We start from the raw sequence: 13,849 nt of genomic DNA, 5'->3' as shown, positions 1-13,849 counted from the left end.
CTCAGTGTGAGTGAATACAGGGCGTAGCAGTGCACTAGGTCAACTCTATAGTTAGGATGAAAGGTTCATCAATCTAGGCGGTTTAGTTTCTTTAGGAAGGAAGGCTTTAAATTCATAACAAGGTTAGCAAATTTGATAGTAGCCCATCTCCTTATGCTGCACCCACACAGCAGTATTCTGGGAAAGTCACAGCTGTACCAATATAAGTACTTCTTGGGTCAACATGCTGCGAGTTCCTCTCAAGGCTATCAGTAGGGCAGCAACCCTAATTACACCAAGCAGGACTGTACTGACAACAGCCCAGGACAACATTGTGCTCAAAGCTGGCCTGAAGATATATAACAAAAACAGAAAATGCTGGAAATACTCAGCAGGTCAGGCAACAACTGTGGAGAGAGAAACAGGGTTAACGTTTCAGGTCGATGACCCTTCGTCAGAACTGGAACAAGTTAGAGATGGAACAGATTTTAAGGAAGTGCAGGGGCAGGAAAAGGGGGGAGGGGAGGAAAGAACAAAAGGGAAGGTGGAAGGCAGGAAAGATTAAATGACAAAAAGGAAGAAGATGCAAGGTGAAAGGAGATGATAATGGGACAAGTAAAGAAACAAAAGATGAGTGTAGAGGAGGTGTAAATGGGAATGGCAGAATCATCAACAGCTGCCGTGTGAAAAGATAGGGGCAGAGGTTATGGTCTGAAATTGTTGAATTCAATGTTGAGTCCAGAAGGCTGTAAAGTGCCTAACAGAAAGATGAGGTGCTGTTCCTCGAGCTTCATTGGTATGGTGTAGGAGGGCAAGGACAGAGAGGTCAGAGTGGGAGTGGAGTAGAGAATTAAAATGGCAAGCGACTGGCAGCTCGGGGTCATGGCTGCGGACATAGACAGGCTGGTGGAATGGGCGGACACATGGCAGACAAAATTCAACGCAGAAAAGTGTGAGGTGATGCATTTTGGTAGGAAGAATGCGGAGAGATAATACAGGCTAAATGGTACAATTTTAAAGGGGGTGCAAGAACAGAGACCTGGGGGTGTTTGTGCACAAATCTTTGAAGGTGGCAGGACAGGTTAACAAAGCAGTTAATAAAGCACATGGGATCCTGGGTTTTATAAACAGAGGCAGAGAGTACAAAAACCAGGAAGTTATTCTAAACCTTTATAAAACACTAGTCCGGCCCCAGCTGGAGTATTGGGTCCAATTCTGGGCACCGCACTTTAGGAAGGATGTGAAGACTTGGAGGATACAGAAGAGATTTACTAGAATGTTCCAGGGATGAGGGAACACAGTTACGTGGATAGACTGGAGAAGCTGGAATTGTTCTCCTTGGAACAGAGAAAGTCAAGAGGAGATTTGATAGAGGTGTTTAAAATCATGAAGGGTTTAGAGAGTAAATAAAAAGAGAAACTGTTTCCAATGACTGAAGGGTCGATATAGAGGGTGCAGGTGACTGGTAAAAGAATCAGAAGTGACATGAGGAAAACTTTTTTTTTAACGCAATGAATGGTTAGGGTTTGGAACGCGCTGCCTGATAGGGCGGTGGATACAGATTCAATAGAAGCCTTCAAAAGGGAATTGGATAAATACTTGAAGGAGAAAAAAACTGCAGGGAAATGAGGAAAAAGCGGGGAATGGAACTTCAAAAGAGCCGGCGCAGACTCGATGGGCTGAATGACCTCCTTCTGTGCTGTACTATTCTATGATTCGGATGGAGTGGCATTTTGCTCATTCACACAGTTGACCCAGGTGTCAACATGCAGATCCACATGTTCACATTGCAAGATTCCAAAATCATACAATTTCCTTTCAAGAATTCCTTTCCTATGTTCCGATCACATCCAAACTGTGATTACTCCTACCATCCTGAAGAAGTAGTATTTTATTTTAGGTGCATGACATTGAAGATTGGCCCATAGACCCACAGGACTTAAGAGGAGAAGATGACATCATCAGCCAGTCTATCAGGTAATAGAATCACCCACCTTGCAGTTGTATGACTGGAGCACGCTCCCTCTTTTGTTTCATTTTACAAGTTTTCCATATGATTATGGTGATCAGAACCACTGACGAGACGCCAAGGATCACTGGGATGATGATAACCCCATTGTTTATACCGTTCACATCTGAGAGGAGAGGAAGAGACAGATGTCTGTTGTGTTACTCTCTTCGCGGTAAAACCTCGAACACACAACCCCAGAAACTTACAATAAGTTAAATAAATCTTCTGTGACATTGATGCTTGTGAATTGGAATGGTTCGGTACAACATGGTTAGCTGTAATGAGGAATGTGCCCTCCACTCAGCCCCATCAATACCAGTGTGGCACTTTCACAATTTGGCCAACAACATTCTACGGTTCCAATTGACTAGTAGAACGAAAGGTACCGAGAACCTGCAACTCCTACCCGATTTCAGAAGAGCAAACTTCACCAAAATGGCAGATGATTTGGAACGGGTAAACTGGCTAACCCTCCTGGGTGGTGATGAGACCGATGTAGAATACAAATGAAAAGTTTTTAAGAACAAAATAAAAAATGTGGAAAACAAATATGCACCCAAAGTCAAAAGAAGGAAATGTGGTAAGAAAAAGCCAAGGTGGCTGACTGGTTATGTACAACGACAAATAAAATGTAAACAGAAATGTTTCTATAAATTAAAGGCATTTAATATTCAACTAAACAGAGGAGTACAAGGAACTAAAGAAAACAAAGGCTGCTATTAGATCAGCAAAAAGGCTAATGGAAAAAATGATCATAGACAACTGTGGAAGTAACAGGAAAAGCTTTTTCAGTTATGTGACGAGTCAGAGGACTGTCAAAGGCTGTATTGGGCTATCGAAGGGTGTTCAAGGACAGGTTACAAAGGACTCACTGGGTTAGGCGGAAATATTAAATGAGTACTTTGCATCGGTCTTCACCCTTGAAAGTAATGCTCAACTATTAGAATTTAATAATGTTACTAACAAAACTAGTAATATTAACATAGATGAACATATTGTTTCAGGAAGAATTAAGAACTTGAAAATAGATAGAGCAGCCAGGCCGGATGATATCCACCCGAGGGTCCTCAGGGAGATGGGACATGAGCTGTGTGAGGCCCTAGCCTGTATTTTTAATAGCTCACTGCACTCTGGAATGGTTCCTATAGACTGGAAGGAGGCTAATGTAGTCCCCATCTTTAAAGCAGGTGACAAGATGGACCCGGGTAACTACAGGCTCATTAGTTTATCAGTAATAGGGAAGATGCTTCAGGGAATCATTAGGGATGTAATATATGAATACTTGGATAGAGAGAGACATATTAGGGACACCCAAAATGGCTTCACAAAAATGATGTCATGTCTTATAAATCTAATTGTATTTTTTGAAGTTACAAAGTTGGTGGATGAGGGAAGTCCAGTAGACAATGTCTACTTAGATTTCCAAAAAGCTTTCGATAAGGTAGCTCATAAGAGGCTTCTCTATAAAATCAAAGCCTCTGATATTAGTGGTAATATATTGAGCTGGATTCAAAACTGGCTGGCAGGACGTAGGGAAAAAGTAGTTCTAGATGGTTTTGGATCTATTTGGAGACGAGTGGTGTCCCGCAGGGATCAGTGTTGGGACCGTTGCTCTTTACTATTTTTTATTAATGATCTGGATGTAGGTGTTGGGGGCACAATCTGCAAATTTGCAGATGATACCAAGATCTGTACGAGTGTTAGAACTGTAGATCATGCTCGTCTGCTTCAGGCAGATCTTTATGTGTTGGGAGATTGGGGTCAAGACTGGAAAATGATGTATAACTTAGATAAGTGCAGTGTTATGCATGTGGGCAGGGCAAGTGCTCCACATTCATACACCCTTCAGGGAAAGGCATTAAAGATGGTGGAGATCGAAAGAGGCTTGGGCATTCTAGTGCATACATCCTTAAAAAGTACATGAGCAATGCTGTGTAGAGATAGCTAGAGCAAATAGGGTGTTGGGGGGTATCCATAGGACAATTGAGTACAAAACGAGGCATACTGTTTTTCCTTGTACAAACCTTAGTCAGGCCACACTTGGAATACTGTGTCCAGTTTTGGTATCCTCACGTGGTGGGCAATATTGAGGCTTTGGAAAGGGTGCAGAGGAGGAGCCACTAGACTAATTATCAGGTTAAAGCATCTTAGTTACCAAGATAGGCTAAGAGAGTTGGGACTCTACACTTTAGAGTGCAGACTTGTGGGGTGGGGGAATCTGATTGAGGTTTATAAGATAATGAATGGAATAGATTGTGTTCCAGCTGACAGTTTATACATAGACGGTAACATAGAAGATAGGAGCAGGAGTAGGCCATTTCGGCCCCTCGAGCCTGCTCCGCCAATTAATGAGATCATGGCTGATCATCTAAATTCAGTACCCTGTCCCTGATGTTGGGGAACATAGGGTCTAATGAGAGGGAGGAACTGAATAAAATCAATATTTGTAGAGAAATGGTGTTGGGGAAATTGATGGGATTGAAGGCCAATAAATCCCCAGGGCCTGATAACCTACATCCTAGGGTACTTAAGGAAGTGGCCCTAGAAATAGTAGATGCATTGCTGGTCATCTTCCAGAACTCGATAGACTCTGGAACAGTACCCATGGATTGGAGGGTAGCTAATGTAACCCCACTATTCAAAAAAGGTGGGAGAGAGAAAATGGGGAATTATAGACCAGTAAGCCTGACATCGGTAGTGGGGAAAATGCTAGAGTCCATTATAAAAGATGTAATAGCAGAGCACTTGGAAAACAGCGAGAGGATCGGACAAAGTCAACATGGATTTACAAAAGGTAAATCGTGCTCGACTAATCTACTGGAATTTTTTGAGGATGTAACTCGTAGAATAGATAAGGGAGAACCAGTGGATGTGGTGTATTTGGACTTTCAGAAGGCTTTCGATAAGCGTGTAAAGTTAAAGCACATGGGATTGGGGGCAAGGTACTGACTTGGATAGAGAACTGGTTGCCAGACAAGAATCAAAGAGTTGGATTAAACAGGTCTTTTTCCGAGTGGCAGGCAGTGACTAGTGGGGTACCGCAGGGATCGGTGCTAGGTCCCCAGCTATTTCACAATATATATTAATGATCTAGACGAGGGGACTAGATGTAATATCCCCAAGTTTGCAGATGTCACAAAGCTGGGTGGGCGTGTGTGCTGTGTGGAGGATGCCGAGAAACTCCAGTATGATTTGGACAGGTTGGGTGATTGGGCAGATGCAGTATAACATGGATAAATGCGAGGTTATCCACTTTGGTGGCAAAAACAGGAAGGCAGATTATTATCTGAACAGCAATAGATTGGGAGAAGGGGAAGTGCAATGAGACCTGGGTGTCCTTGTGCACCAGTCGCTGGAGGTAAGCGTGCAGGTGCAGCAGATGGTTAAGAAGGCAAATGGTATGTTGGCCTTCGTAGCGAGAGGATTTGAGTACAGGAACCAGGATGTCTTGCTGCAGTTGTACAGGGCATTGGTGAGACCACACCTTGAGTATTGTGTGCAGTTTTGGTCGCCTTATCTGAGGAAGGATGTTCTTGCCATGGAGGGGGTGCAGCGAAGATTCACCAGACTGATAATTGGGATGGCAGGAATGACGTATGAGGAGAGATTGGGTCGATTGGGCTTATACTCGCTGGAGTTTAGAAGAATGAAAGGTGATCTCATTGAAACTTATAAAATTCTAACAGGACTAGACAGACTAGATGCAGGAACGATGTTCCTGATGGCGGGGGAGCCCAGAACCAGGGGTCACAGTCGAAGGATAAGGGGGTAAGCCATTTAGGACAGAGATGAGGAGGAATTTCTTCACCCAGAGAGTGGTAAAGGAATCAAGAGATATGGGGAGAAAGCAGGGACAGGGATGAATTTGGATGATCAGCCATGATCTCATTAAATGGCAGAGCAGGCTCGAGGGGCCGAATGGCCTACTCCTGCCTTCTATGTTTTTATGTTTCCCCATATCCCTTGATCCTTTCAGCCTTACGAAATTTATCTAACTCCTTCTTGAATATATTTAATGAATTGGCCTCAACTGCCTTGCGTGGTAGAGAATTTCACAGGTTCACCACTCTCTGGGTGAAGAAATTCCTCCTCATCTCAGTCCTAAATGTACGTGTATGTTTTGGGGTATTCCCATTCATACTTATGGGAGTCTGTACATACGGAACCTCCATAAGACTGGATGGGGATTCCCTTGTCATTCATTGGGCCGGCCCACGTATCCCAGGGGCGCTCGCAAACCGCACGCACCCTGGGATACGTGGGTCTCTACACAAAGGCCCAGGAGCGTGAGTCGCCGTGGATCCTGAGGCAGAAGGTAGGTTCGGAGTTCAACCCTCGGAAAGCCTCCGACCGCAAATTCAGGTCCATTGTTTTCAGTGATGTTCGTTGAGGAATAAATATTGGCCAGGACACCAGGAAGAACTCCCACTGCTCTTCTTCAAAATAGTGCAATGAAATCTTTTACGTCCAACTGAGAGAGCAGACGGGGCTTTGGTTTAACGTCTCATCCGAAAAACGGCACCTCCGACAGTGCAGCACTCCCTCAGCACTGCACTGGAGTGTCAGCCTAGATTTATGTGCTCAAGTCTCTGGAGTGGGACTCGAACCCACACCCTTCCGACTCAGAGGCGAGAGTGTTACACACTGAGCATGAAATTCCTGAAAAGAATTAAAATTAAACGACAATGGTAAGAGACTTACTACATCGATTTGTGACACTGAAATTGCAGTGGAGGGTCATTAGAACTGAGCTCACGGTGACAGGGTCTGAAAAACATGAACGTATCAGCAGGTAAGAGAACGATGGAACCAGTAACCTCAGGTATTTAGCATTTTCAAAACAGGTGCATTTCTCAGAATATGTTCCATGGGAAAAAAAACTTCAAGGGTAGAAATTTCAATCAGCTGGGGGTGGGGTAGGAACTGAGGTGTAACCCCAGCCAGGAGGGGGGCTATTTGGGGTGGAACTCTGATCCACCGGGTTTCCGCCCCACGGGGTGGATTTTCAACTCGCCGCCCGGGCGTGAAACCGCTGTTGCGGATCAGCCGCCCGTTACAGAAACCGACTTATCTTCATTTCCAATACTCCACGCCAGGCAAGTTCAAAATCTACCCCCACAAATCTCGCCCAGTAAACCGCAGGGCAGAGGGGGCGGGCTCTTCCTAGGACGAACGGGCCGACCGACTGACTTCCGTCCGTCCCTGTCCCTGTGTGTGTGGGGGGGGGGGGGGGGGGGGGGGATTCCCAACCAATCCCAGCTCACCACCGATAGGCCAAGAGTCAGGCAAGCCCAGGAGTCAAGATCCCCGAGTGATGGATTACTGAACACGAGCCGGCAGGTTCTCTGGTGGGGCTGTGGAAGCGCTTCGAACCGAAACTAGGTCGAGAGGGGAGTAGTTATTTGGAACTCTGTGCTGGCATCCAGCAATGAGAGCAGAGCACATCAACGGCAAGGGGTAGCAGGGGTACTGCCAACCCCACCCACGGCAACACAACGCTGGCAAAAGTCTGCCAGCGTAAGAGGTCAGCCACCCTTTCCCTACCCTCTCACCACCATCCGCCCCCCCCACAAACGATAGTTTACATTCCCTCCCTCACTAAGCTCAAGTGCTTCAATAGATTTCTGTCAGCACCTTGAGGTACCACTTGGCCCTTTATTCCCTCAGCCTTTGACTGAAATTATTCCTTCACTCACAACCTGATTTTTTTGAGTTTTCCCCACTGCTTCCTATTTTTGCCCCTTCACCTGCAAGTAATCTACTCATTCTTTCCACCGGGCAGGTGGGGTAGAAATCGACCCCATGGATTAAGTGCGGATAAATCTCCTTCTGCCGACAAAAATGTGCTTCAAGCCCAACATCAGAGGAACATGCCACATACATCGTTGGAAAAATAAATAATTTCCACCACAAGCTATCTGAGCAAGAGCAGGACAAAGTCTGGAACAAAAAAGTCCATTCAGCCCACTCAGTGTCCTGGTATGTTTATTCTATCGTGGACTTTCTCCTTCACACCCACCCCCCCCGCCCCCAACACCACCTGTCTAATCAACTTTAGAGAACACCAAGTTCCTCAACCCTCCTGAAAGAAAGCTCAAACGATGTTGTTAATGTCTATAATCCTCGATTATCTTCTCGACAGATATCAATTCCAGCTGCTGTTTAATTGTGTCAATTGATCCTGAATCAATCATCTTCTCTGGGTATCTGTTGCACCTTGTTCAGCAGCTCCTCCCAAACCCGCGACCTCTACCACCTAGAAGGACCAGGGCAGCAGATGCATGGGAACACCACCACCTCCAAGTTCCCCTCTAAATCACACACCATCCTGATTTAGAACGATATCGCCGTTCCTTCATCGTCGCTGCGTCAAACTCCTGGAACTCCCTCCCTAACAGCACTGTGGGAGTACTTTCACCACACGGACTGCGGCGGTTCAAGAAGTCGGCTCACCGCCACTTTCTCGAGAGCAACTAGGGATGGGCAATAAACGCTGGCCTTGCCAGCGACGCCCTCATCCCATAAATGGAAAAAAAAACACCCAAACATATTGCAGGACACTCACTGATGCACTTCCCTCTTTCTCAGGAAAAAAACAGGAGGAGGACAAGCTATCCTGCATATTTTAACCCCCATGGAGGAGACAGTGCTGGTCATCATGGAAAGGGGCATCGCTAAGGCTGTGGCTATTGGCAGGGCTGGAGGGATCGATGATGAGGATCTCTGCATACCTAATCCTCCTTCATCTCTCAATCTCTTCTGACTCAAGTCGCAGATGGTATAAGCATGCACTTCTTACTTTCTCCTCTCCCCTCACCACAACCCAACCCTTGACCATTTATCATTTCAGACACCCAAGAACTGGAAACTTCCCAGTCAGAAGAGGAAGATGAGGAGACACCGTCAATTGATCTTACATTCGCAGCCACTAGCTCAGATACTGACACTTCGCATATTTGAGAGGCTGGGTTACAGGAGGGATTGCGCCGGGGCCGGGGGGAGACGACCGGATCGCGCCGGGGCCGGGGGGCGACGACCGGATCGCGCCGGGGCCGGGGGAGCGACGACTGGATCGCGCCGGGGGGCGACGACCGGATCGCGCCGGGGCCGGGGGGCGACGACCGGATCGCGCCGGGGCCGGGGGGCGACGACCGGATCGCGCCGGGGCCGATGACCGGATCGCGCCGGGGCCGGGGGAGCGACGACCGGATCGCGCCGGGGCCGGGGGGCGACGACCGGATCGCGCCGGGGCCGGGGGGCGACGACCGGATCGCGCCGGGGCCGATGACCGGATTGCGCCGGGGCCGGGGCCGACGACCGGATCGCGCCGGGGCCGGGGCCGACGACCGGATCGCACCGGGGCCGGGGGCGACGACCGGATCGCGCCGGGGCTGGGGGCGAAGATCGGATCGCGCAGGGGCCGGGCACTTGCCAGAGGGCGAGGTCACACCCGAGTTCTGCTGCAGAAAAGTCAGATGAGGACTTCGATGGGCCAGGCTACAGAAGGCGGCTGATGGTTGTACACACCCAAATGCTTGGTGCACTGGAAAGTCTGCCTTCAACGTCAAGGAGCATGGAGGAGTCCAACACCAACTTACCACAGGGCTGTGCAGAGCTTGGAACCCATCCTTTAGATTGGGTGGTCACCTCCATCAACACACTTGTGGAGTCAACCATGATGGCCGATGTCACAGCTTCCATTACAGCACAAACAGCTTCCAGCAGAGGTCTGAGTGCTGCATTGGAATCTCAGACTGCTGCCATCGTGGCTCTGGATACCAGTGTTCACAGGGACTTGCAGCGCATCACAACAGTCCAATCTGTTCTCAACAGATCAGCAGGATTGTTGAGGCGATGCCGCAGGAGAGGCAGTAGTTCCGTGTAGCACAAACCTGCTGTCCTCTCTCAGGATGGCAGTATTTATTCTCCCACCCCCACCACTCTGCCAGTGCCCTTGCTGTTGCCCATCAGCCAGCCAGCCCAGACTGCTGCCACCCAGGCCAAGATGGTGCAGTCTGAAACCACACCCTCTAGGCCCAGAGCTGCTCCAGTTCATCCTCCAAGGCCATTTGCAGTCTCCTCAGTTGAAGGTTGGTAGCCTGCCACCATCAATGCTGCAGTCACTGGGGAAGCACCTCGCAGGAGCACTAGGACAGGCAAAGACAGACAAAAGACAGAGACTAAGGGAATGCACAAGGGTGATTCATTTATTTTTGTATGCATTATGTAATGATTGAATTCATAAATTTGGATTGGAATGTGCACTTTCTGGTGGTTTTTATTTTTTGGTTGTCGAAAAGAAAACAATTGTGATGGTCAGTGACAGAGGAACAGTGAAGAATGTGCGACTTGGTGAATGGGGAGGTGTGGTTACAAACATAGAAACATAGAAGATAGGAGCAGGAGTAGGCCATTCGGCCCATCGAGCCTGCTCCACCATTCAATGAGATAATGGCTGATCATCCAAACTCAGTACCTTGTCCCCATATCCCTTGATCCCTTTAGCCTTAAGAAATATATCTAACTCCTTCTTGAATATATTTAATGAATTGGCCTCCACTGCCTTCTGTGGTAGAGAATTCCAGAGGTTCACCACTCTCTGGGTGAAGAAATTCCTCATCTCTGTCCTAAATGGCTTACCCCTTATCCTTAGACTGTGACCCCTGGTTCTGGACTCCCCCGCCATCGGGAACATCCTTCCTGCATCTAGTTTGTCTAGTCCTGTTAGAATTTTATAAGTTTCAATGAGATCACCTCTCATTCTTCTAAACTCCAGTGAGTATAAGCCCAATTGACCCAATCACTCCTCATACGTCATTCCTGCCATCCCAGGTATCAGTCTGGTGAATCCTCGCTGCACTCCCTCCATGGCAAGAACATCCTTCCTCAGATAAGGCGACCAAAACTGCACACAATACTCAAGATGTGGTCTCACCAATGCCCTGTACAACTGCAGCAAGACATCCTTGTTCCTGTACTCGAACCCTCTCGCTACAAAGGCCAACATACCATTTGCCTTCTTAACCGCCTGCTGCACCTGCATGCTTACCTTCAGCGACTGGTGCACAAGGACACCCAGGTCTCGTTGCACTTCCCCTTCTCCCAATCTATTGCCGTTCAGATAATAATTTGTCGTCTTGTTTTTACCACCGAAGTGGATAACTTCACATATGTCCACATTATACTGCATCTGCCATGCTTCTGCCCAATCACCCAACCAGTCCAAATCATACTGGTGTTTCTCTGCATCCTCCTCACAGCACACACGCCCACCCAGCTTTGTGTCAGCTGCAAACTTGGAGATATTACATCTGGTTCCCTCGTCTAGATCATTAATATATATTGTGAATAGCTGGGGTCCTAGGACCGAGCCCTGCGGTACCCCACTAGTCACTGCCTGCCACTCGGAAAAAGACCCATTTATTCCAACTCTTGGCTTCCTCTCTGCCAACCAGTTCTCTATCCAAGTCAATACCTTGCCCCCAATCCCATGTGCCTTAACTTTACACGCTAATCTCTTATGCGGGACCTTATCGAAAGCCTTCTGAAAGTCCAAATACACCACATCCACTGGTTCTCCCTTATCTATTTATTCTACCAGTTACTTCCTCAAAAAATTCCAGATTAGTCAAGCACGATTTACCTTTTGTAAATCCATGTTGACTTTGTCCAATCCTGTCACTGTTTTCCAAGTGCTCTGCTATTACATCTTTTATAATGGACTCTAGCATTTTCCCCCACTACCGATGACAGGCTTACCGGTCTGTAATTCCCCGTTTTCTCTCTACCACCTTTTTTGAATAGTGGAGTAACATTAGCTACCCTCCAATCCATGGGAACTGTTCCAGAGTCTATAGAATTTTGGAAGATGACCAGCAATGCATCTACTATTTCTAGGGCCACTTCCTTAAGTACCCTAGGATGTAGATTATCAGGCCCTGGGGATTTATCGGCCTTCAATCCCGTCAATTTCCTGAACACCATTTCCCTACAAATACTGATTTCATTCAGTTCCTCCCTCTCATTAGACCCTATGTTCCCCGACATCTCTGGGAGGTTATTTCTGTCCTCCTTTGTGAAGACAGAACCAAAGTATGTCTTTAATTGATCTGCTATTTCTTTGTTCCCCATTATAAATTCCCCTGATTCTGACTGCAAGGGACCTACGCTTGACTTCACCAATCTTTTTCTCTTTACATTTCTAGAGAAGCTTTTACAGTCAGTTTTTATGTTCCCTGCAAGCTTACTCACATACTCTATTTTCCTCCTCTTAATTAATCCCTTTGTCCTCCTTTGCTGAATCCTAAACTGCTCCCAATCCTCAGGTTTGCTGCTTTTTCTGGCCAATTTATGTCCTCTCGTTGGATCTTATGCTAACCCTAATTTCCCGTGTTAGCCATGGTTGAGTCAACATTTTTGTTTTATTTTTATGCCAAGCAGGGATGAACAAATTCTGTAGTTCATCCATGCGATCTTTAAATGTTTGCCATTGCCTATCCACCATCAACCCTTTGAGTGCCATTCCCCAATCCATCCTTATCAAGTCGCTCCTCATACCATCACAGTTTCCTTTATTTAAATTCAGGACCCTAGTCTCTGAGTCAAATACTTCACTCTCCATCTTATTGAAGAATTCTATCATATTATGATCGCTCCGCCCCAAGGGGCCTCGCACAACAAGATTGCTAATTAATCCCCTCTCATTACATAATATCCAGTCTAAGATGGCCTGATCTCCAGTTGGTTCCTTGACATATTGGTCCAGGAAACCATCCCGTATACACTCCAGGAATTTCTCCTCCACAGTATTGTTACTAATTTGGTTAGCCCAATCTATATGTAGATTAAAGTCACCCACAATAACTGCTGTGCCCTTACTGCACGCGTCTCTAATTTCCCGTTTAATGCCATCCCCAACCTTAGCATTACTGTTTGGGGGTCTGTATACAACTCCCACTAACATTTTCTGCCCCTTGGTATTTCTCAGCTCTACCCATACAGATTCCACATCATCAGAGCTAATATCCTTCCTTACTATTGTGTTAATCTCCTCTTTAACCAGCAATGCTACCCCACCTCCTTCTCCTTTTTGCCTGTCTTTCCTGAATATTGAATACCCCTGGATGTTGAGTTCCCAGCCTTGGTCACCCTGGAGCCATGTTTCTGTAATCCCAATCGTATCCATTTACATCTATTTGCGCAGCTAATTCATCCACCTTATTACGAATGCTCCTCGCATTAAGACACAAAGCCTTCAGGCTTGTTTTTTTAACACTCTTAAACTTTTTAGAATTATTATTTACTGTGGTCGTGTTTGATTTAAACCCTCAATTTCTCTGACTGCCACTTTTGCTTTTCTCCTTCCTGTCTTTTGCTTCTATCCTTGTTTCCCTTTCCTGTCTCCCTGCACAGGTTCCCAACCCCCTGCCATTTTAGTTTAAACCCTTCCCAACAGCACCAGCAAACACTCCCCCAAGGACATCGGTCCCGCTCCTGCCCAGGTGCAAACCGTCCAGTTTGTACTGGTCCCACCTCCCCCAGAATCAGTTCCAATGTCCCAGGAATTTGAATCCCTCCCCCTTGCACCATTCCTCTAGCCACGTATTCATCTGAAATATCCTTCTATTTCTACTCTGACTAGCATGTGGCACTGGTAGCAATCCTGAGATTTCTACCTTTGAGGTCCTATTTTTTAAATTTACCTCCTAACTCCCTATATTCAGCTTTTAGGACCTCACTTCAGGTTTTTACCTATATCGTTGGTACCTATATGCACCACGACAACTGGCTGTTCACCCCCCCCCCCCAGAATGCCCTGCAGCTGCTCCGAGACATCCTGGACCCTTGCACCAGGGAGGC

The 13,849-nt window shown here is 46.9% G+C and overlaps 1 protein-coding gene across 1 annotated transcript in view; it reads right to left on the bottom strand.

The window, feature by feature from the left end:
* The window catches only part of LOC147100481 (tyrosine-protein kinase STYK1), a 100,403-nt gene that overhangs the window by 66,867 nt on the left and 19,687 nt on the right, over positions 1-13,849 (bottom strand). The window contains exons 4-5 of the mRNA XM_085966776.1: positions 6,692-6,757; positions 1,974-2,114 (exon numbers count right to left, since the gene is read on the bottom strand). Coding sequence (XP_085822902.1) covers positions 1,974-2,114; positions 6,692-6,731 — 181 coding nt within the window. The 5' untranslated portion in view covers positions 6,732-6,757. The remainder of the gene's footprint in view (positions 1-1,973; positions 2,115-6,691; positions 6,758-13,849) is intronic.

The sequence above is a fragment of the Somniosus microcephalus genome, chromosome 25 (assembly GCF_052327205.1).
Source record: "Somniosus microcephalus isolate GS21.2 chromosome 25, FLI_Smic_1.0, whole genome shotgun sequence".
Taxonomy (NCBI): domain Eukaryota; kingdom Metazoa; phylum Chordata; class Chondrichthyes; order Squaliformes; family Somniosidae; genus Somniosus; species Somniosus microcephalus.
This window is presented reverse-complemented; position numbering and strand designations above follow the sequence as displayed.